Source organism: Erythranthe guttata, chromosome 12 (assembly GCF_056151865.1).
Source record: "Erythranthe guttata isolate IM_541 chromosome 12, IM_541, whole genome shotgun sequence".
Classification (NCBI taxonomy): Eukaryota; Viridiplantae; Streptophyta; class Magnoliopsida; order Lamiales; family Phrymaceae; genus Erythranthe; species Erythranthe guttata.
This window is the reverse complement of record NC_142544.1, coordinates 4,479,629-4,502,982: the sequence shown is the minus strand read 5'-3', so window position 1 is coordinate 4,502,982 and position 23,354 is coordinate 4,479,629. Positions and strand designations below refer to the sequence as shown.

At 30.2% G+C, this 23,354-nt stretch overlaps 2 protein-coding genes and 1 long non-coding RNA gene across 3 annotated transcripts; 2 read left to right on the top strand and 1 right to left on the bottom strand.

The window, feature by feature from the left end:
* Positions 1 to 7,664: 7,664 nt before the first annotated feature.
* Positions 7,665 to 9,221, bottom strand: LOC105965649 (U-box domain-containing protein 26). The gene is made up of 2 exons (XM_088826969.1): positions 8,576 to 9,221; positions 7,665 to 8,437 (listed from the first exon to the last, which is right to left on the bottom strand). The coding sequence occupies exons 1-2, from the start codon at positions 9,021 to 9,023 to the stop codon at positions 7,812 to 7,814; spliced, it is 1,074 nt and encodes a 357-aa protein (XP_088683095.1). The 5' UTR covers positions 9,024 to 9,221; the 3' UTR covers positions 7,665 to 7,811.
* A 3,150-nt stretch (positions 9,222 to 12,371) lies between these two features.
* Positions 12,372 to 13,560, top strand: LOC105965653 (uncharacterized). The gene is made up of 2 exons (XR_001173461.2): positions 12,372 to 12,832; positions 13,342 to 13,560. It is a non-coding gene; the product is annotated as an uncharacterized LOC105965653 (long non-coding RNA).
* A 6,728-nt stretch (positions 13,561 to 20,288) lies between these two features.
* LOC148766278 (uncharacterized) lies at positions 20,289 to 22,722 on the top strand. The gene is made up of 6 exons (XM_088827212.1): positions 20,289 to 20,468; positions 20,562 to 20,645; positions 21,086 to 21,142; positions 21,241 to 21,447; positions 21,535 to 21,955; positions 22,112 to 22,722. Exons 1-6 carry the CDS (start codon positions 20,289 to 20,291, stop codon positions 22,720 to 22,722), a joined length of 1,560 nt encoding a protein of 519 aa, XP_088683338.1.
* The last annotated feature ends 632 nt before the right edge of the window (positions 22,723 to 23,354 follow it).

Sequence of the window (23,354 nt, the reverse complement as noted above, 5' to 3'; positions counted from 1 at the left end):
AATGTATCCAATGCATTATCCCGTTAGAATTTCTAACTACCTTTCAGGCGGGTGAGTGTAATTATCAATACTATAAGGACCTTAAAATTATTTAAGCATACCACAGGGGTGTGGGTGTAATTTACCCAAAAAAAAGAGGGGGATTATACGCAATAAAAATAAGGGTAAATTACACCCACACCCCTATGGTATGCTTAAATAATTTTAAGGTCCCTATGGTATTGATAATTACACTCACCCCCCTGAAACGTAGTTAGAAACTCTAACCGGATAATGCATTGCATACATTATTCCGATAGGGTTCTAATGGACTATTACCTTTAGCTAGTGGTGGAGATAACATAGAGTTATGGGGTGACATGGCTCCCCCAATATTTCTTAAATCACCCATAACTCTTTGTTGTCTCCACCACTTCCTGAAACCAATAATCCGTTAGAACTCTATCGTAATAACGTATCCAATGAATTATCCCATTAGAGTTTATAACTACGTTTCAAGGGGGTTAGTGTAATTATCGATACCAAAGGGACCTTAAAGTTATTTAAGCATACCTCAGGGGTGTGGGTGTAATTTACCCTAAAAATAATACAAGGGGGATTCGGTGCATGTTTTCCATAACACAGGGGTTTTTTATGCGCTTAACCCTACTGTTTGGATATGATGAAATGTTTGAAGAAGCTCTATAATAGAGAAATTGCAGTGGAGATTACGGAGAAAGTAAGAAAAATGGCTGAGGAGAGAAATATTACCTTCAAGATGTATAAAAGAAGAGGAGTAGGAGGCCCAAAGGATAGTGATAAGGAGAAGAAGGATGGGAGGAGGAGGCGGCGGTGGGGGAGTCGAACTATGAAGGCCGATAATACTTTATGATTTCCAATACTGTGTGTCAATCATTCTTGTGATGCAGCATTTGAGGATAGAGGAAACCACAATTCTTTGGTACAAGCCCTGCCGAAATTCCTGCAACTCGTTTCTTTCGAAAAAATTAAAGTTTACCGTAGTAATAGAGCAATGGTGGTGGTCGATGGATGGGGGTTTAGAAAATTTATATATGTTTGTATTCTTTCGTACTGCTTTGTGGCCAAAGTAGTGTATAACTTTGTAGAATTTAATAAATGTGGAGATTTTGGATATCTTGGTAATATAATTTTGGAATAAATACAGAGATTTTTTATTTCTTGAAACGATAGGAAAAAAAAAAGAGAAGTTCAAGGAGATGATTGAGATCAATTTTGGAGGATTAATATCAAGATCAATTTTCTACCTTCACTTTTATTCACCATCTTCTTCTTTTCCTTTTTTTTCTTTTTTTAACCCATGGCGGTGGCGGTGACTAGTTTCTTGATTTTATATGGTGGGTTTAGGAAAATTTTGGTGGGACTCGACTGATTTTTTGTTCTCATTTTCCATTCGACTTCCCAATTTGCCGACGATAGTGACCAACGAATGAACCCTCTTCGTCTTCACTGATATTCACCTTCCTTTTTTTTCAATATAATTGTGTGGAGGCGGTGTATAAAGAACTTGAAGGGTGTTCCAAAGATTTACCCTCCAAATACATCGTATTCCTACCAATCAACTCAAGAAAACATCAAATTCATTGTTATTTTGCTATCATGTTCTAGTAATCCCACAAACCAGAAGACGCGATTACTGTTACTAATAACTATATGAATCCCAATATTAATTATTCCATCCCCAACTATCTATTCAAGTCATCCAACGAAAAGAGCTCATAGTAAAAACTATAATCATAGAAAAACCACGACTAATCAGATTTCTTTTACCAAAATTATTTCCAAACTTTAATGATTTCCATAACTGAATTCGAATACACATGAATAACTTGCCGGTCAGATTTTTTTGACATCTATAATATTATAGTGTTGAAGTGCAAATAATGTCCCACATCGGTTTAATTATGGAAAAAATGAATGGTTTATAAGGAGGGGATAGCACCCTCCATTAGTATGAGGTCTTTTGGGGAAACCCAAGTGCAAAACCAGTTATGCCTGGCTCAATCTGAACAATATCATACAAATGTGGAGTTTCTGCTATGACCCAACATACCCTTATTGTATGTATAAGGGGCGGTTTGATTGTTATAACATAAATAATATCCTAAATAATCTCCATTTATTCCTTCTTTTAACCTTTATTATATTATTAAAACATATTTTAGATAAACATCCTTAACTTGCATTCTCAAAGTATTTCCTTAAAACAAATTTTCTCAAAATAAAATGAAATGAAAATAAGTTCCAAATCGATTAAATTCTTATCCTTACTTTCAAGTTTCAACATATGCAAAGCAAAGGTAAACATCACACTTCCAAAGGCAAATTGCCAACAATTCTTTGTGACTTGCTGAGTTTGTTTTTTGCCCTAACCATAGCAAAGTAAAATCCAATGGGGGACAAGCAGTGGCGTATCCAGTGTAGTCCTAGGGTGTGCAACTGCACACCCTTGATTTTGAAAAAAAAATATTCCCTATATATTTATATATGATATAACTGTAAATGAATAATTTGCTAATGAAATGCTGTAGCTGAAATGTTAGAGTACTCCTTACAAATTCAATTAGGTGCAGAGTTCGAGACTTTGATGAGACCCTTCTCCTCTATTTTGTTATTTTTTTTTATTTCTAATACATATAATATTTCAATTGTTTTCAAACTTTTCCCCTCTATTTTGTTGTTTTTTTTTTATTTCTAATACATATAATATTTCAATTGTTTTCAAAATTTGAATATTTCAAAAAATCAAAATCTCCTAATGAAACATATATTTATCAAAATCTCCTAATAAAACATATATTTTGCTATTTGCAACTTTAAGTTATTTACCATTCCTTTAATATTTTATATAATCTAAATTATTCCAAAATTCTTAATTTTATATATATATATATGCTTGTTTTTATTTATTTCTAATACATATAATATTTCAATTGTTTTCAAAATTTTTGAATATGTGGGTATTTTTTAATATTTCAAAAAATCAAAATCTCCTAATAAAACATATATTTTGCTATTTGCAACTTTAATTTATTTACCATTCCTTTAATATTTTATATAATCTAAATTATTCCAAAATTCTTAATTTTATATATATATATATATATATGCATTATTACAATTATTTTCTAAATTTACAACTATGTGGGTATTTTTTTTAATTCAAAATCTGCTAATGAAATTCATATTTTGTCACTTGCAACTTTAATATGCTTACCACTCCTTCAAGATTTTCACGAATTTTATGTCTAAATATTTCCTAAATTAGCCCAAAATTTGTAAAATAATCCCTTGAAATTTGAAAATATTACATATTTTTATTATTTAATGTGTATAGTATTAAAAAAAAAATATCGGGGGCGCTGCCCCCGAACCCCGTAAACTTTTATCTTTATTACTATATTTAATTCCGAACACCCTTGACAAAAATCCTGGATTCGCCACTGGGGACAAGTGGACTTTTTTAGGTTAAAAAGTGGAAACTTAGAGATCATAATATATATATATATATATATATATATATATATATATATATATATATATATATATATATATATATATATATATATATATATATAACTCATTTATAATTATTATATAGGGCAAATTACGGTCATCCCTGAAGTATGGTCAAATTATGAAAATATTCTTTTGTTTGGGTAATTACAGCCACTCCCCTCTTTTTAAATATTTTTACATAAAATTTATGTAACTCGATCAAAATAGTAAATTTAGTTCGGTATATAGTATGAAATGTTGGCGTACCAAAATTTCGGTTCGATTTTACCGAATTAGCATCCTTATATTTACCTCTGGATGGGTCTATTTGTAAAGCAATATATAGTTAAGGGGGATGGATGTAATTACCCAAACAAGAAAGACGTTTTTGTAATTTGATCATAACTCGGGCGTGACGGTAATTTGCCCTTATAATATAATATATTTTCTGACCAAGAACAAAATGACACGACCTATAGTTGTGGGCGGTAATAATCATTGATTTTAGTGACATAATCTTGATTCGTCATCAATATATTTATGATAACAATTCATAGTGTATTACACTTCAGATGTTAAGATTGTTTTGATGACTACTGTATTAATATAAATGGTCCAATAGATATTACACTTAATTTGTTTGTACATCTCCTTTTAATTGATTGGTCCGGATCTGCGTCTCATATATTATAAAAGGTTAAATTTTGATTTAATAGTCGTCCAATGTGAGCCAGACAGGAGCGGACCCATCAACTTTTTGTTGAGTCGGGCGATGGGTTCGGTAATAATGAACTAATGGTTTACAGGGATTCAGAAGTAATGTACGAACCAAAAATATCATTGTTAAAGATGTAATTAATATTTTAGCTAATATAATATAGCCATATATCATTATTTAGACTCATTCTAATTGGAAATACCATATTATAAGTGTTTTGTTTTTAAAAATTAAATAGAAATAGATTAAAAAAAATCTGCAATCCCCTGAAGCAAAGATGTTATAAAATAGTATGACTAAGCAATAAATTGGTTGCTAAGGGATTAAATCTTGAAGGTGAAATACAAAATTCACTTAATTATTTAATTTTTTATATCATATACAATCACATATATCGTTGAATAATTAATTTAAAATATAATAGAGTTATGATAATCAAGTTAATTAGGTGGGTTGAGGTAGGTCCATTACCACGAGACCATCACATTGGCAAACTGCCCAACTTATTAGTTTGGTTTCCCCACACTTAAAAAAAAATTGAATTTTTTTTAAAACGTTTATCATGGATAATTAATTATAAGTCTCTCATAGCTAAATTTCTTTACAATAAAGACAATTTATATATATTTTTTCAATTAGCTAAAAGTTCGTCAATTGCTGTTTTTTACAAAAATATATACTCACGTATTTTTATTCACTGTAAATCGTTGGTAATAGAGTTCGTGTCTGAGAATAGTACTGGGCTCGTCTTGTACCCCAAATTCCATTGCCAATTTTCGAAAGTTCACTGCCAGTTAGCGTAAGTAATTAATTTCAAATGCTATATTGCTTATTCACTTCTCTATATTTTTTGGGGAGAAATAATTCTCTATAGTTCCATTTTTATGAACTAAATTAAAATTGCTACTAATAAAAATATTGAAATTTAATTTTGCATTAATTAAAATCAGAAATAATTGAGTGAGCAGCATATATAAATGTAACATGTGAGATATGAAGAAGACTAGGCATGCATGCTTGGGAGGTTCTAAAAGATGCTCACTGCTTTTTACCGAATATGCTGCAAGCTTTGTCGGATAAGGAATTTCTATGTTTTGGCCACACTTTTTTCAATATTTTCAAACTCAAAAGTTAAAAATACAATTTTATTTCAACAGCTTGATGGAGCTTTACTGCATATATAGATAGAAAATTACGGCCACCCTTGAAATAAGTTCCACTTATAAAAAAAAATTCTCATATTTACCTCCTTAATTATACATTATTTTATAAAAAAATTCATTCAATAGGTAAATTTGACCCCTGAGGTAGGGTCAAATTCGAAAAACTCCCTCTTGTTCGAGTAATTACAATTGTCAATCAGCTACGAATCATGTTCCACGTCCACCATTGTGATGTCAAATTCAACGGTATCTCATAGATTCCTTGATATGTTCTCTAGTTTATACTCGTTTTGTGCAAAAATGCAGTTTCTGATGCACTACAATTTGATATTTACAAGCCAAGAAACACATTTATTATCATCTTGTTTCACAATATGGAGCTCGAATAGGGTAAAATAAAAGTATAAACTGGAAACATTCCACATAATCTTAGAAAACTCCACTAAATTTAATAGCGCACGGATGAATATATAAGAAAATTTATAATGATGGTTGTAATTATTCAAACATGAAATAATTTTTGGTAATTTGACATTATCTCATATGCAATCGTAACTAGTAATTTCTCAATTTTAAATGGAATAGATAAGTAAGAGCCTTGGACTTTGTCAAGTAATTATGCCATGGCGACTAGTTGTTTTTTTTTTTTTTTCCTCTTAATCCATTTTGGTGCATAGTGTTTTGTCATTAGATAATGATGGCCCCCCATTGTACATTTTATTTATTTAATGAAACCAACCTTTTTGTCCTTTATAATCATTTGCTTTTTCTATTATCGGATATTCATCTGACTAATTATGTTTATAGACGGCGTTTCCTCTTGGTTTGACTACTAAGTAAATTCAAATACCATCACAATCTATGTACACTCGAACCAAATATTTTAGAATATAGTAATGGTATGCATAGATGAACCTAAATATGGATGTTTACACACTAAAATACCTAGTGACATTTCGCAACACGTATGTCTTACAATTGGTTAACTATTACAAATTACGAAAGGGCAGGTTCCATCGCAATTGTCCTCCAAATTTATCTAAGAGTCAGTTGTAGTGCGTCTGCCCAATCAGGGCGCACGCACGCACTCGAGGCTGCCCAACCACTTGCTAGACAGTCTACCTTACATGCACACGCGGCCAACTTTACCCACACATGTTGCCAGCCTTGCCCGTACACATTGTCAGCCTTGCCCATATCGGTCTACCTAGCTACTCTCAAGGTTCGCTCATGCCAGGCTTGCCCACAATCTTGTGTTGAGCTGTCAAATCTCACCCTTGACAGCCATACGTCTTGCCCATCCCTTGCTCGTGCCGGTTGTTAAGCCACGTCCATGCCCAACAGCCGCGAACCATTCTCTGTAAATTTTTTATGATGTTGGATATTTGACTTTCGAGTCAACTATATTTTAGTTATTTTGACTTTCTTAAATCTATTTTGTATTTCCAAATGTATTATTATTATAGGATTTATTATCCGGATTTATTATCTAGAGTTAGTGGGCGATTATTGTTAACTTAGTGGGTAGTTATTTAAGCTCATTTTTAATTTATCCACTAATCCATTACCCCACTAACTTCCCACTAACTTCTAAACTTCTCTTAATGTACTATTTTCGTGGGATTTATTATCTAGAGTTAGTGGGCGATTATTGTTAGCTAGCTTAGTGAGTAGTTATTTAAGGACATCTTTAATTTATCCACTAACCCATTACCCCACTAACTTCCCACAAACTTCTTATCTTCTCTTAATGTACTATTTTCGTGCAGCACATGATGCTCCTGAACTCTATAAATAGGAGAAGATCCAAGTTCATTTGCACCAATTTCTGAACAGAATCAAGAGCGCAGAGTTGAGGGTGTTGGAACATCTTCTACAACACCTTGTATTCATTATAGATTTCTCATTACATGATTGAGTCTGTTTTGTATCTAACCTCATTGAATACTGGTTTGTATTCCTAGCATTCCGTTAAGTGCTTTTATACTAAATACCAGGGATTGATTACGAAGAAATCATCTTGTGATTTCTTCTTAGAATAGAAGAGCTTGGCTTCACATTTGAATTCTTTTGAATACTGGTTTTAGCATGTAAAGGCACAGTCCACAAATTTTATACTTGTGGATAATGAACTGAAAACTTGTGTTAATTTTTTTTATTTTTTTTTTTGCGTTTCAAGACAAATCCGCCCTGATAGACCATTTTCTTTTCTTCCAATTATTAAAACTTAAATTCGTATATTTGCGAATATTTCTAACAAAACCTACTTAAAAATCGAAAAATCTTCGTCGATTACCTTATCAAATTCTTTCGCACGTAATAAATCGACTACTTCAACAACCCTCTATACATATATAATATCAAAATCCACATTTTATAATCAAGAAACCTCACAAATAAACAACCATGAGAAATTAAATAACCCCAAACCCATTATTCAAATCCTCATTAATCCACATTGTTCTCAACAATTTCAGCAGCATTCTCGCCTTAGTTTTGATCCTTGCACTACACTGGCTCTGAAGCAAAAGCAAAAGCTGAGTCAGCACACCCTCAACGATAGCCGTCTCCCTCGCAATCTTCGAATCCGAACAAACAATCACCAAACAATTCACCGCACTTTCGCTCCCTTCGTGGTTCGACACTCTAAACACCATCTTAACTATTGCTTTCACACCACAACAATTATCCAAAATCGCGATTTTCGCGCTCCCAACGGATAATAAAAGATTCTCAATAGTCGAAACCGCCATCGGAGCTAAACTTCCTTTCTCAATTATTTCGACGTTCGATAAGTACGCTATTAGCCCTTTAACCGCACCTTGTTTATCAAGATTTTCCCGGTTTTTTTCGATACGAGAAAGTGACGACAAAGCTCTGACCCCAGCTTCGTTAGCTTCGGATTTGTTTTGGACTACATCGACAATTCCCCGCAAAAGTTTGTCCGATTTTCCGAGCTTTTCGCCGAGGTTTTTAGTGTCGACGCACGACGAGATTGCTTCCACTACAAGGCACAAGCTTTTCTTGATCGAAATATTTCCTTGTTCAAACAACAATAAAAACACTACATACTTAGTTTCTTGTTCCAATATTTTGTTGAGTGACTCCATTTCACTAAAGGGCATCAACTTTAAAGCGCAAAAAAGCGCTTTTTCAACAAACTTCAAACTTTTCGTACCGATTTCGAAAACAAGCTCCGAAAGTAGTCCGAAAAAGTCGAATTCGATCAACCGAGAATTTTCCAACGGGAGCTTTTCGGACAAGGAGTGAACCTTATCTAGTACAAGAATCTTGTCATCCAATGTGGATTCGTTCGACTCGAGAATCCGCTTGAATTCGCCGATGGAGACGTCGTTTTCTTCGTCGTCGGCGGCTTCGAATTGTCCTTCGGAATTATCAATGATCCACTCGTGGATTAAATGACGGAGCGTGTGGTTCGGCACGATCGAGGAGTCGTCGAGCTTCTGCATTGTGACGGGGCACGTGGCGTTTCCTTCGGACAGCCATTTTTCGATGAAGATTCTGTCGTAGGTTTGGCCGGTGGAGAGAGTGACTGGATCTTTGAACAAGTCAAGGCTTATGGGGCACCTGAATAAATGTGGGATCACCATTTCTTCACCCTTCATAAATAATATTAATCAAGAAATCTTATTCAAAATAAATAAATAAATTAAATTAATTAGAAAAAGATGAGAATGAGAAATAATTATTTTTAGGAGAGAGTGGTGAGCAGAAGATGTAGTGGTGAAGGTGGGCTGCTGGGAGAATTAGTTACATGAACACATTACACAATACACATGGGAGAGATAGAGAGAGATGGGGGTGGGGTGGGTTGGGGTGGGGGGGTGGGGGGTGGGGGTAGGGGGGGTGGGTAGAAGAAAACAGGAGACATAAAAACACAGGAAATGGGGACTATGAAAAAAGGAGCTAATGATATAAAATAAATAATTGAGAAAGTGGGGCCCACTATGTTTTTCTATGCCCACATTTACCGGTCAAAGTGGCCTACCAAAGCTAAATTAGTTGTTTTTGGGTTTTCAAGTTTGAATGCACCAAACATTTGTTGAATTCTTGAATTTGAACCTTGGAATATTCATTTAGTTTTATTTATGATTAAATACAAATTGCATCTCTTTACTATCACTAATGTCGTATATATACGGTTATGTACTATAAAATATGAATATTTGGCCATGTTAAAGAATTCGGCATTTTTTAAAGTTGACCGATCATAAATACCTCTTTTTTTTTCTCTTGTACTAATTTACTTCCACTTTTTTTTTTCATGTATTTTTCCTAATTTTATGTTCTACGACCTCAAAATTTCACCTAACTTTTCTTAAAAAAAATTAAATTCTAAAAATTTATAAAATTTTGCAATTTAATTTTGTTCCCAGCCTAAAATATCAACTAAAATTTATGAATTTTTTTATTCTTGATAATATTTTGATTTTTTTTTTTAATTTCTGAAATCTATAATTTTATTTTCAACCCAATGATTCACGATTTAAAATTCTTACCGTTACTCTGATTCTATAAAATTATGGATTTCAATTTTTTACGTCGAAATACTACATGACATATGTTTCTAGAACCACTTGTCTATGCAACCAAAGTATTATGTAATAAAGTAAAAAAAAATAAATTGGCCAACTAATATAGTAAAAAACAATGCCTATGTATATCATATAAATGTACGGGTAAAATGGTAACTACGCTATAGAAATTAACGGTGTTGGATATTTGATGGTTGACCATTAAATTGAGGGGTCACTTTATCGCATTTTATAGTACATGGTATATATGCGACACTGGTGATAGATAATACCTGGGGCGGATTTAGGGGGTGACCATGTATGCCATGGACCACCTTAGACCCTAAAAAAATGTTTAGTGTAGTGGTAAAGATGTCTTGATATGTTTGAAAGGTTATGTGTTATTTGATCCTTGCGCGATTCACAAAATACTAATTTTTAATTTTATTTCATCCCCTCTCCCACGGTTTAATTTTTTCAGCCTCTCTTTCCTTTTTCCTTTTTTTGCCTCAATTAATTTTTTTCAACCACTCTCCGTTTTTTTTACCTAATTTTTTTTTCCAGCCCCTCTTCCTTAAGACGCATAAAATTTTAATTCATATATTTTGCTTCAATTAATTTTATTTTTCAACCCTCTCCCTTTTTTTTGCCCCAATTACTTTTTTTCAGCTCCTCTCCCAAAAATGTAGAAAATGTTAAATTTTTTATTTTGCCTCAATTAATGTTGTTTGAAGCCTTCTCCCCAAAAAGGCGTCTCTCTCAAATCAGAACCCTGAATCTCTTTATGTCAAGCCATGAGTAAGAAGAAAATATATTTATAATTGGACTAGAAATAAATTTTCAATTTAAGTTGTAATTGAAACATTGCTATATTCTTACGATTTAATACTCGAATATTTAATTATTATTTTTTCTATGCGGCATATCCTGGATTCTCATCTTGAATCCGCCACTAATAGTACATGATGCAATTTGTATAAAACCCCTTTTATCTAATAAAAAATGATTTTTTCTTCTTCTTGATGCATGTAAAATTCAAATAAATGTTAAAAATGCAATCCCCTAATCACCACTTAGTTAGGTAAGACTACCGTTTATCATTTATCATAAAATAAATTAGTGGTAGAAAAGAAGAATACTTTAGCCTTAAACTCAGACCAATAATCTATTTATCACCAATTGTTCTCATTGGGAATGAAACCCATGATCTTGATTATAATATTTAATTTCATCAAATTTTGATCCTTAAATTAATGTGATTAATAGTTGTATATAAAATATTGGAATAAAAAAGAAAAAAAATAATAATCCAAAAAAACTTTGCAATGAAACATATATGAAGTGATCCGTGACATCGAGGCAAAAACTCTCAAATATAGTAGGGCATGCGGGTATAGTAAGTAAAACCCACATGTGGAATTTGGCTAACTTCACGACGATACTTTGTAATTTTGAAAGCTATGTTTCGGTGAAATTTCGAGTTTATTCACTTGCCGCTACGATTTTACGAGATTTTAACGTTCAAATGTGGAATACATGGGCCAGGGAGTTGGTTTTTTGACGAAGTAATCAAACTGCTACTTTTTCGACCTCCCCTTATACGCTCTAATAAAATAGTACCTACATATTCTCTTCTATGCCCATCAATTCAATGACATTCTTAGTAGACACAATCTCATACGAGCAGTGGCGGATCCACTATGGTTCTAGGGTGTGCAACTGCACACCCTTGATTTAAAAAAAAAAAATATTCCTTATATATTTTATGCTTCATATTTATTTCGATGTGTATCTTTGATTTTATGTTGTTCTAGCTTGAATGGTAAAGCATTCAAGTATATCTTTGGGAGGTACAGAGTTCAAAACTAACATAGTGCATTGTACATTTTTTTTTTGTAATATTTATAATTTTTTTAAATATTTAAGGCACTATATTTTAAATATGCCTTTAAATTCTTATTTTTTATATATATCTATGGTACCACTATTTAAATACACAATTTGCTACTGAAAACTATAATTAATTTACATTTTTTCGAACATTTTCACCAAATTTATGTTCAAATATTTTCTAAATTATCTCAAAGATTTATAAATGATCTTTTTATATTTGAAGTTTTACATATTCCTATTATTTTATGTGTATATTATTTATTGAAAAAAAATCGGGGGCACTGCCTCCGAACCCCCGTAAACTTTTAGTCCAATCTCGCACCTCCTTAGCAAAAACCCTGGATTCGCCACTGCATACGAGTACACAAAATTTCTCCGCAAAATTGTGAAATTTGCAAAAATTGTACAACACCATTATCAGTGGATACAACCACGGGGGAATTATTAATCCTATCAACAAAATATTAAGGGACAAAAAAAAAAGGGATTATTTGAGAAAAACCCCCCATATGCCTTTTATACTTAGTGTAGACCCAATTTTTTTTTCTCTTTTTGAGATAAATCCTAAATTTTATTTATTAACTATTTTTATTATGATCTCTCCATAATACCCTTAAGTATTTCCTTGTATAGATCCAATTTTCTATTTAACAAAACCTATAATTTAATATTAAATTATAATAATTTAATTACATCAACCCTAATCTTACCAAACGATGTTTCACGATTCTTTTTCTTTCAACATCAGCGCCCCCCTCTCTTCCTCAACAGTAGCAGCGATTTCTTCTTCCAAATTTTTTCGGTCCTCTTAGCCTTCTCCATCGATGTAAGACATCCACTGTTTCGCCATCATCAACGCCTTGATGGACCGACTGCGCTTGTGTCCTTGTCATCCACTACATCAGTCGTCGCGGCTCCTTCATCCTCTAGATCAGAGATCTCCATCTTTCCAGACGGCACAGAAAGATCTTGTGTTTTTTTTGTGATGGGATCGACGAGTTGTACGGGTAATTTGAAAAATATGGAGAATTTTAATTATTTCTTGTTCTATTTTTTTACTTGATTTTCGGAGCCTTTCAGTTTTTATTGAATTTGTTTTATTCAATAAATTGGAACGCACAATTGTTAATAATAATATAATTTAATATCGTATTCAATTGGAACGCACAAATTTGGAGATATTGACTTGAACTATGAATAATCATGATTTTCAACTAAAAATAATAATTTGATTGTAATTAGATTGTAATTTTTATTTTGAATTGGATTTTTTCTTTGAAAAGGTGATTTGTTGTAGTGGATTAGGTTAATTCCGTAGTGGTTTACATTACTATTTTAGTGAATTTCGATATAATTGAACTCAATTTTGTCTTTGAAAAAAGGGATTTGTCGTAGTGAATTAGTTTAATTTCGTAGTAGATTACATTAATATTTTTGTAATTGTTTTGTAGTGGATTAGGTTAATTTCATAGTGGATTATGCTAATATTTTGGTGAATTTCGATATTTTTTTGTAGTGGGCTTGCACAAGGAGTGATGGCAACAAGTGAGACGAGGTTGGGTGATGCCCGGGTGAATCTACTATTGTAAGCGATGACATTGTTTATTAAAGGGGACTTTTGTGTTGATTTAGGCAAGTTTTTAGTGGATTTTCTCTTTGTAAAGTAGATCTTTTGTAATGAATTTCTATATTTTTGTAGTGTTTTTGATGAACTTGTAGTGGATTTCAAACAAAATATACCTTACACAGCGCGAGCAATAGAGGAGGGGTGTCGATGCGCTTACAGTAAATAGTGGTTTTTAAATACACACGCGACATTAAATAGTGGATTTCGACCAGTGAATAGGGGATTTCAAATTCAGACATTGAATAGTGGATTTCAAACAGTGAATAGTGGATTTCAAATTTATAAAATGAATAGTGGATTTCAAATTCAGGCAATAAAATAGTGGATTATGGTAATTTTATAGTATTTCATTAAATTTTGAAATATTTATAGTGAATAGTGGATTTCAAACAGTGAATAGTGAATTTCAAATTTATAAAATGAATAGTGGATTTCAAATTCAGGCAATAAAATAGTGGATTATGGTAATTTTATAGTATTTCATTAAATTTTGAAATATTTATAGTGCGGATTATGTTAATTTTATAGTATTTCATTAAATTTCAAAATATTTATATATAGTGAAATTCGATAAGTGTAGTGTATTTCAATTTGGTAAAGTGAAAAAAATTAATAAAAAAATTAATTAAAAGAATAAACCGGAAAAAAATTAATATTAAAAAAATGAAAATTAAAAATAATAAACAAATAAAAAAATTGAAAAACTAAAAATAATAAATAAATAACTATTTTTTAAAGTAGAAATAAAAAATAAACAATTTTTATTTAAATGAATCGAAAGAAAAAAACTGAACGTGGGTGTTTGCATATATTAATCTAATTGATATTAATTTTTAATATTTTTTATGAATATAATAGGGCTAAATAAGGTATTATGCTAAGTAGGGGGTTATCCCTAATAGTAAATTTAAAAATGGATTTAAACCTAGGGAATTGCATAAGGGGGTTATCTCATATAACCCCAAAAAAAAATGTTAGACAATTATACACGTGACCCTATAAATAGGAGAGATGTCGAAAAAATAGAAAAACTGTCACATTGTTGGTTTAGTTAGTTTCAATCAATTTGGATGAAGATCAAGGTGTTTGAGTAGGGTATTTATATTTTTGATTCAAAATATAGAAAAAGAAATTAAATGTAATCTATATTATTATATATAAAACTAAGATACACAATCAAAGTTTTCTAATTGAGGAGATTGAGTCCACATTTTATTATTAATTTCAAAATAACCCCACTTACCATAATCACCATATTATTATGTAATTGATTTCACATAATTAAATTTTAAATTTTATCTCTCCTACATGTCAAAATAGTGTCTTTTTATTGGTTATTTAGTTTCCTTTTTTAATCCATTTTTTCATAATAAATACGTTAATTCTTTTTTTGGGTTCATTAAATTTTATACACAATATTATATTAATTGCAAAAAAATCCAAATTATCATAATCATCTATATTATTAATTAATTAATTTGACATTATTGATTTTAAAATTTTATCTCTCCTACATGTCAAAATAATGTCTTTTTATTGGTTCATGAGTTTTTTTTTTTATAAACAATATTTTGATTTAAAAAATGTAGGACTTAATTGCAATTTTTATAATTTCACAATTGAGTAAATTTTATGCACAATATTATATTAATTGCAAAAATAACCCACTTACAAGAATCACCCATATTATTAATGAAATAATTTCACATTTTTTGTTTCAAATTTTATCTCTCCTACATGTCAAAATAGTGTATTTTTATTGGTTAATGAGTTTCTTTTTTTATAAACAATAAATATATCTATATAATATATAAATTGAAACCCTTATAGCTTAAGAAATCGATATGTGACATATCTATGTGACATCCACCTCATATCTCATGTGGCATTTTTTATTCCATTATAATCACAATACTAATATACACACATTAATTAATTATTTAATGCAATTACCGATAATAGATGCATATTAATTAAGACTTACCAACTTAATATAAGATATTATTATTTTGTGTATTAATTTGATTTATATCTTTTCCATATTTCATAATATCTTATATAAGAGTGTAAATTAATATCAATTACAATATATATAATTTCTATAATTATAGAAACGATGTTAATTTATTTCTAGATATCATTAGTTATATATATATATATATATATATATATATATATATATATATATATATATATATATATATATATATATATATATATATATATATATATATATATATATATATATATATATATATATGTATATGCGTGTGTGTGGGTGATTTAGCGAAATTGAAGCATATCATTAATTATATTGGTTTCGGGTTTTCCTTATTTAAACATGTAGTTTAATTTATTTTAAAATTCAAATTCAAAAATTCAATCTTGAAAATCTTTGTTTTAATGTTAATTAATTATTTCCGTTTTTTACATATTATTTACATTTTTATCGCATAAATACAACTATAAAATTTCATACCACAAAATTCATCACCACCAAAAAAAATCCAGTTAGAGAGAGAGAGATAGAGAGAGAGAGAGAGAGAGAGAGAGAGGAGGGAGTATTTTTTTATTCTTGGTTTCTCTTTTTAGTTTTTCTGTTTTTTTCTTCTGATAATTATATTGAAATTGATAATTCGGTGTACATTTTTTTTCTCGACAAAATATATCATTATGATTTATTTGTTTCGATGCACATGATAATTATTTGCTCCAAATTAACTTTGCATTATATTATTTGTTATTTTTACATACGTATATATCTCTAACATTTTTGTTATGATCTGTAGATATGGACGTTGTTAAGTCATGTATTTTACGCGACTGATATCGGATATGGAAAAATTCTATGAATTTGCAAAAAGTGCGACTACATCTTGAAAGTTCAAAAATCAAAGGTTATATTCATATTTTGTTTTGTTATATTTTCTATAACTAATGTATAATTAATAATATGTTGTTAATTGATCAATTTCCGTGTAGAACATATCCAAGCAATTTGGAGATGTTGCTGGATACATTGGCAAAAAAAAAAAAGATTTCTTTGAGATTTATTCGTGGAAGAATCACTCAATTTTTGTTTATCCCAACAAAAACGTCATTTAAGTGCATTGTGCAAGTCAAGAAGAAGATTTACTCCTTAAATATTTTTTTTTGTTTCATTTAAATTTTTGTTAGAATTTTCTTTTGATGAAATTTGTTTAATGTTGGGAGTTTAATAGTGTTAGGACATTCTAATTTATAATTTATTTTATGTTTTAATCTTGCTCTTGATTATTATAATTAAATTGATAATTTTTGTCTATTGTTTTATGAAATATGTCGTGCTCAAATTTAAAGCTGAAGAAAATTATTGATATATATATATATATATACATTAAAAAATAGTAGTATATTTCTACGTTACAAAATTTTGTAAAATGAGATTCTTTTAAAATCAATACATACTATTTTTTAAGAATTTATTTTTGACTCACACACACACTAAATTAAAAAAAAAAACTTCATACATATTTATTGCTAAAAATTTTAATATAAAATTTAGGAAATATATTAGTCAACATTCATAGAAACGAGATTGATTTAAAATCATTACATAATAAATTCTTTTCCGATAGATAAATATTATATTTTACAATGCCATATTGCCCTTTTTTTTGTTTTTTCTTTATAATAATTTGACTTTTTGCTGTTATAATATAGATATTAACAAGATATAGTAATTAGCAATTTCCAATATTTTCGCTATTTTATAACTGTTTTTATATCGAATGTTTGCTATTATATAATAATGTGACTTATTTTTTATATAATACAATAATTATACTATTCACTATTTGCCATTGAATGTATAAAACGTGTATCACCACTTATAATGATGCAAACTAGAATAATGACATACTTCTTGATCATGAGGTATTTCATGAAGGCTAATAAATTGGTATTAATGCAAATTATCGTTATACTAATATGTTACATAATTCATAGAAATTTTGATAGCAATTGTCATAAAAAACAAAGATTTTGTTTACATTATTATGGTAATATTTATATTTATTTTGAATCACAACAAAAAATATGTTTAGTAAAATATAAGTAGTTTTTTTAATCCTTATTTTTTTATCCATTTTTTTAATCCTTATAAAAGTTTGTCAAATTTTAATAGTATTTCGAACTATACATTCTAATAGCATCACCGGTTTACATATATCTTACTTTGTTAAACAATGGAAATGAATTAAACAAATAAATGTAAACTTTGTTAAGATTTTGTTTTAAATGATTTGTTATGGGTTAAAAGATTGGGTTTTTTGTTTCAATATAGTTGAATAAATTTTTATATTTGCAGTCATATATAACAATTTTTTTAATTGTATATGTTTTTGTAGATATGATCAAGACGGACAGCTTATATATTGGCAATCAAATGTTTACTACCCAAAAATATGTGTACTTTCGGTTATGTTTACAATTCCGTTTCAATTTTTTGTGTACCAATTTCATACCATGTGTCTTCTTTTTAATTTTTTTTCTTTCTCATATTTTAGTTTGTGTACAATCAGCGATACATGCGAAGCAATTTATTTATTATTTTTTTCGATATGAAAAAACCCCATTATTTATTTGTGGCAAATTTATTTATATGCCAAATTCCTTTGTTTTGAATATTTTTCGTTTCGTATTTCATGGTGTTGATTTGGTTGATCAAACAATAATTATTCAAAATATTGTTGTTGGTTTGATAATGATATTGGTATTGGTATTGATACTGGTATTGGTATTAGTATTAATATTAATATTAGTATTAATATTAGTATGAGTATTATGAGTATGAGTATGAGTATTAGTATAAGTATGAGTATGAGTATTAGTATAAGTATGAGTATGAGTATAAGTATAAGTATTATTATTAGTATGATTGGGATTAGTATTAAGATTATGATCAAAATTAATATTAATATCATGATTAAGATTGGAATTGTGATTAGTATTAATATTAGTATTAGTATTATAATTAGGTTAGTATTACCATTAGTATTACTATTAGTATTTGTATTAGTATTATGATCAGGATTATGAATAGAGTCGTCATTACAATTAGTATTAGGATTAGAATTAATATTAATATGAGTTATAATAGGGGTAATATGTTAGACACCCCTTAAATCAAACCTAATTAGATATGGGGGACAACCTCAAACAGAATAGTTTAACTAAATCCTTATTTGTAAATAAAATTTGAACCACATCCTTTGATTTTAATTTAACCCGAAAATACCCTTAATATAATTAATAAAAAATCACATTTATCTCTTTCTCCTCACCCTAATTTTTCCGCCGCCACACCCACCCCTTTTCTCTCAACCGTAACACACACTCTCTCAAAGACGGAAAATAATTCTTTTGAGAAAACTAGCAAACGTGTGAAATTGCAAAAATTAAAGAAGGATTAAAGATACGAGATCAGAGGATCTAAAGAGCAGAAGTATAGAAGTTGTGGTTGAGCCGCATATTAGCATTAGCATATTAAAATTAGAATTAGAATTAGAATTAGCATTATCATATAAGTATTAATATTAGTATTAGTATTAATGTTAGCATTAGGATTAACATTAGCATTAGGTACATTAGGATTTTACTATTAGTATGAATATTAGTATTATGATTAGCATTATGACTAGAAATAGTAGAATTAGTATTAATATTAGCATCATAATTAGAATTAGGATTCGGATTAGGATTAGCATTAACATTAGCATAATATAATTAGTATTAAGATTAGCGTTAGCATTAGCATATGTGTATTTTTAGGATAAGAACTATGATTAGTATTATTATTATGAATGAAATTAGCATTAAAATTAAGATTAGCATTACGATTAGGACTATAATTATGATTAGGATTAAGATTATGATTATAATTATGATTAGAATTAATATTAGGATTGTAATTTTGGTTATGATTAGCATTAGCATTAGTGTTAGGGTTAGAATTACCATTAGTATTAGAAGTAGAAGTAGAATTAGCATTAATATATTAGCATTAGCGTATTAGGATTAATGTTAATAATAGCATATTAGGATTGACATTAGTATTAATGTATTTGGATAAGGATTAGCATTAACACTAGCATTAGGATTATGATTAAGATTATAATTGATATTGACAATGGTATTAGCATTAACATTAGCATATTAGGATTATCAGTAGCATTAGTATTACTAATAGTAATAGTATTATTATCAGATTAGTATTAATATTTGTAAAGGTAAATGTAATAGTAATGGTAATGGTAATGATATTAGTTTTGGTATTGCTATTTTTTTTGCTATTGGTTTTAGTATTAGTACATTAGTATTGGCATTAGTACATTAATATTAGAATTAACGTATTAACATGAGTAGTAGTATTAATATTAGTATTAGTATAGTATTAATTTTAGTGTTAGTATTAGTATTAGTATTAGTATTAGTATTAGTATTAGTATTAGTATTAGTATTAGTATTAGTATGAGGAATATGATTAAGATTAATACTAATAAAACAATTGGTATTGATATTTGTATTGGTATTAGTATTGGTTTTGGTATTGATATTTGTATTGATATTGGTTTTAGTATCAGTACATTAGTATTGGCATTAGTACATTAATATTAGCATTAAAGTATTAGTATTAGTAGTAGCATTAGTATTAGTATTAGTATTAGTATTAGTATTAGTATAAGTAGTTGTAATAGTATTAGTATTAGTATTAATATTAATATTAGTATTAGTATGATGATTATGACTAAGACTAATACTAATAAAACAATTTTGAAATTGAAATTTTTGATGACATGCTTATCCGTGATTCTGCAGATCCATTTTTTGATCTTATAGAGTTTGTTTACCTGGATATGGTGAGCAACCTGTTCAATCCTGAGTACTTTGAGGCCATAACAATTATTGCATCGGCTAATGAAAGTGTCGGTTTTGTGAATGATCATTTTTTGTCGCTCATAACTGGAGAAGAGAAGGTTTATTTGAATTCCGATAGTGTGGACAATGAGGAGTTAATATCATAGATCCGAGTTCCTCAACACCATATCGTGCTCCAGAATTCCACCTAGGTTGCATTGAAAAGATGTATTCCCGTTATGCTCATCAAAAATATTGATCAGGCTAGAGGATCGTGCAGTGGAACTAGGCTTCAGGTTATTAATATGGGAAAACACGTTCTCAAATGCATGACACTACCCGATAAACATGTTGACCATATAGTGTACGTTCATTGCTCAAATGACATTGGTACCGTCCAACTCTACATCGCCTATTAAATTTTAGCAATGTCACTCTTCGGTGATGGTTTCCTTTGCAATAACAATCAATAAAACTCTTTCCCATGTAGTACTGCACTTGCTCAGACATGTTTTCAGTCATGGACAACTCTATGTCGCACTCTCGAGAGTTAATAGTTGAAGTGGCATAAGGATTTTGATCACGTCGGAATCTAGCGATACAACCAACTACAAATAATGTGGTACAAGGATGTTTTTCGGCATATATGAAGGTAACTATATAATTTTTTTTTACAATTTTACATAATGACCTTTATTTTGTATAACTTATATGTTTTGGCATTCCTCATTTGTAGGTTAATTTGCATTGTACTAGAAACTTGCTACGGGCTCCACTCAATATTTTTATCAAGGTAATTTATTGTAGAAATTTTATGTCATTAAATATTTATATTTGTATTATTTTGGTAACGTTTTACTTATTTTGTATAATCATTGTACAAAATAGCAGGTCAATTGCATTGTATTGGATTCGTTACATGCGTTTAGGGATATTGTAGCTGAGACACGCTCAAATAAGCTTCAACGAATCAGTGAGCTCCATCCTCTTTACTTGCCTCTACAGTATCCTCTTTTATTTCCTTACAGGGAAGATGATTATCGAGACGATATCTGTTTGAGAGAATCTTCGCTTGCTGATAATAGAAAATGGAGGAAGGTAAGCATGCGAGAGTTCTTTGCATATCTAATCCAGAAACGGCGTTGATAACATTTGTTACTTTTGCATTTCAAGAAGTTATTTCAGCAGTTCTGTGTTGATGGATTTTCGATGGTAGAGTCACACAGGTTGAATTTCATAAGGTTCAATCAAGATCAACTTAGGGTTGACATGTACAAGGGTATCGAAGAAAATATTTTTAAAGGAGACACTGAGGGTAAATCAGTTGGACAACGCATTATAATTCCATGGTCGTTCACCGCAGGTCCAAGGTATATGTTTAACAACTTCGTTGATGCTCTTCAAATATGTAACTGGATTGGATCTACAACCCTCTTCATTGTCATCACATGCAATCCTCAATGGCCAGAAATACAAAGGGTGTTGAAAGATACAAATCTCAGGCCGGAGGATCGGCCAGACATTCTTTGTCGTGTGTTCAAGATGAAGCTCAATAGTATGATGACAGAAATCAAGAAAGGTTGTATATTCAGACGTATTACAACATGTAAGTATTTAATTAGATCTCAGTTTATAATTATACATTTACTTCATTCATATAAATTAAAAAAAATTGCTCATGTGTGAGTTTAACTACTTATTGCTTCCTTAACTAAATTAATGCATATTTTTTTAATACCATATGTTTATATTTTCTATGCAGATGTATGCTTAATTGAATTTCAGAAACGAGGTCTACCGCATGCACATATTTTATTGTGGTTTCATAATAACGATAAGACCAATAACCCAGAAGAAATTGATAGGATCATATGTGCTGAAAATCCTGACAAAGTAAACGACCGAAAGATGTACCAGTTGGTGGAGAAGTATATGATACATGGACCGTGCGGTCAGGCGAATTTGAAATCTCCCTGTATGAAGGATCGAGTTTGCACGAAGCGATTTCCAAAGCCATTTGTGCAGCGCACTGAATCAGATGCAGATGGTTTTACTGTGTACAGGAGAATGGAAGATGGCAGAACAGTTACGAAGAAGAAGACTACTCTTGACAATGGGTTTGTAGTCCCGTACAATCGTATATTGTTGAGTAAATACCGATCTCACATTAATATCAAGTCATGCAACCAGAACAAATCAATCAAATACATGTTCAAATGCGTAAACAAGGGGCATGGCCGAGTTACGGCGGCATTTTTTGAAACACGCAATACAGATAGCGGTGCTGAGATTTGTGATGAGATAAAGATGTACTACGACTGCAGATATCTTTCGGCATGTGAGGCAATGTGGAGGTTTGCGAACTTGAGTTAAAAGAGGATTCTCAAACTTGGGCGCCAAGGAAAAAAAGATTTTCTATTGGTAGGCTTGCGAATGTTCCCCCTGGAAAAGGAAAAGACTAATACCTTAGATTGCTACTTAACATTCAGAGGGGATATACGTGCTACGAGGACATTAGAAAGGTTTTTGACACCGTCTACCCTACGTTCAGGGATGCATGTTATGTGTTGGGTTTATTAGATAACGACAAAGAATACATATATTCAATAATAGAAGTGAATACTTGGGCACCGAGGGATTATATAAGAAGGTTATTTGTACTTATGCTTCTTTCCAATAGCTTAAGTCGGCCCGAACATGTTTGACAAAGTTGTTGGTTGGATTTGGCTGAGGGTATTGCTTACAAACAACAAAGTCTTCATATCCAGATATGGCAAATTGTATAACACATTATTCAATTAGATTTTAAATATTACTCATCTTTTTAATATTGTCGTCTCTCACCGAAATAGAAAAAATATTGCAAATCAATGGTAAAAGCTTGCGAAATTACGCGCCCATGCCAGTTCCAATCGAATTCTCAGCGGATGACACAGTAAACATATTGGTGTTAGATGAACTGGATTACGACCGGTTTGAAATGGGTAGGGAACTTCAACGGTGTC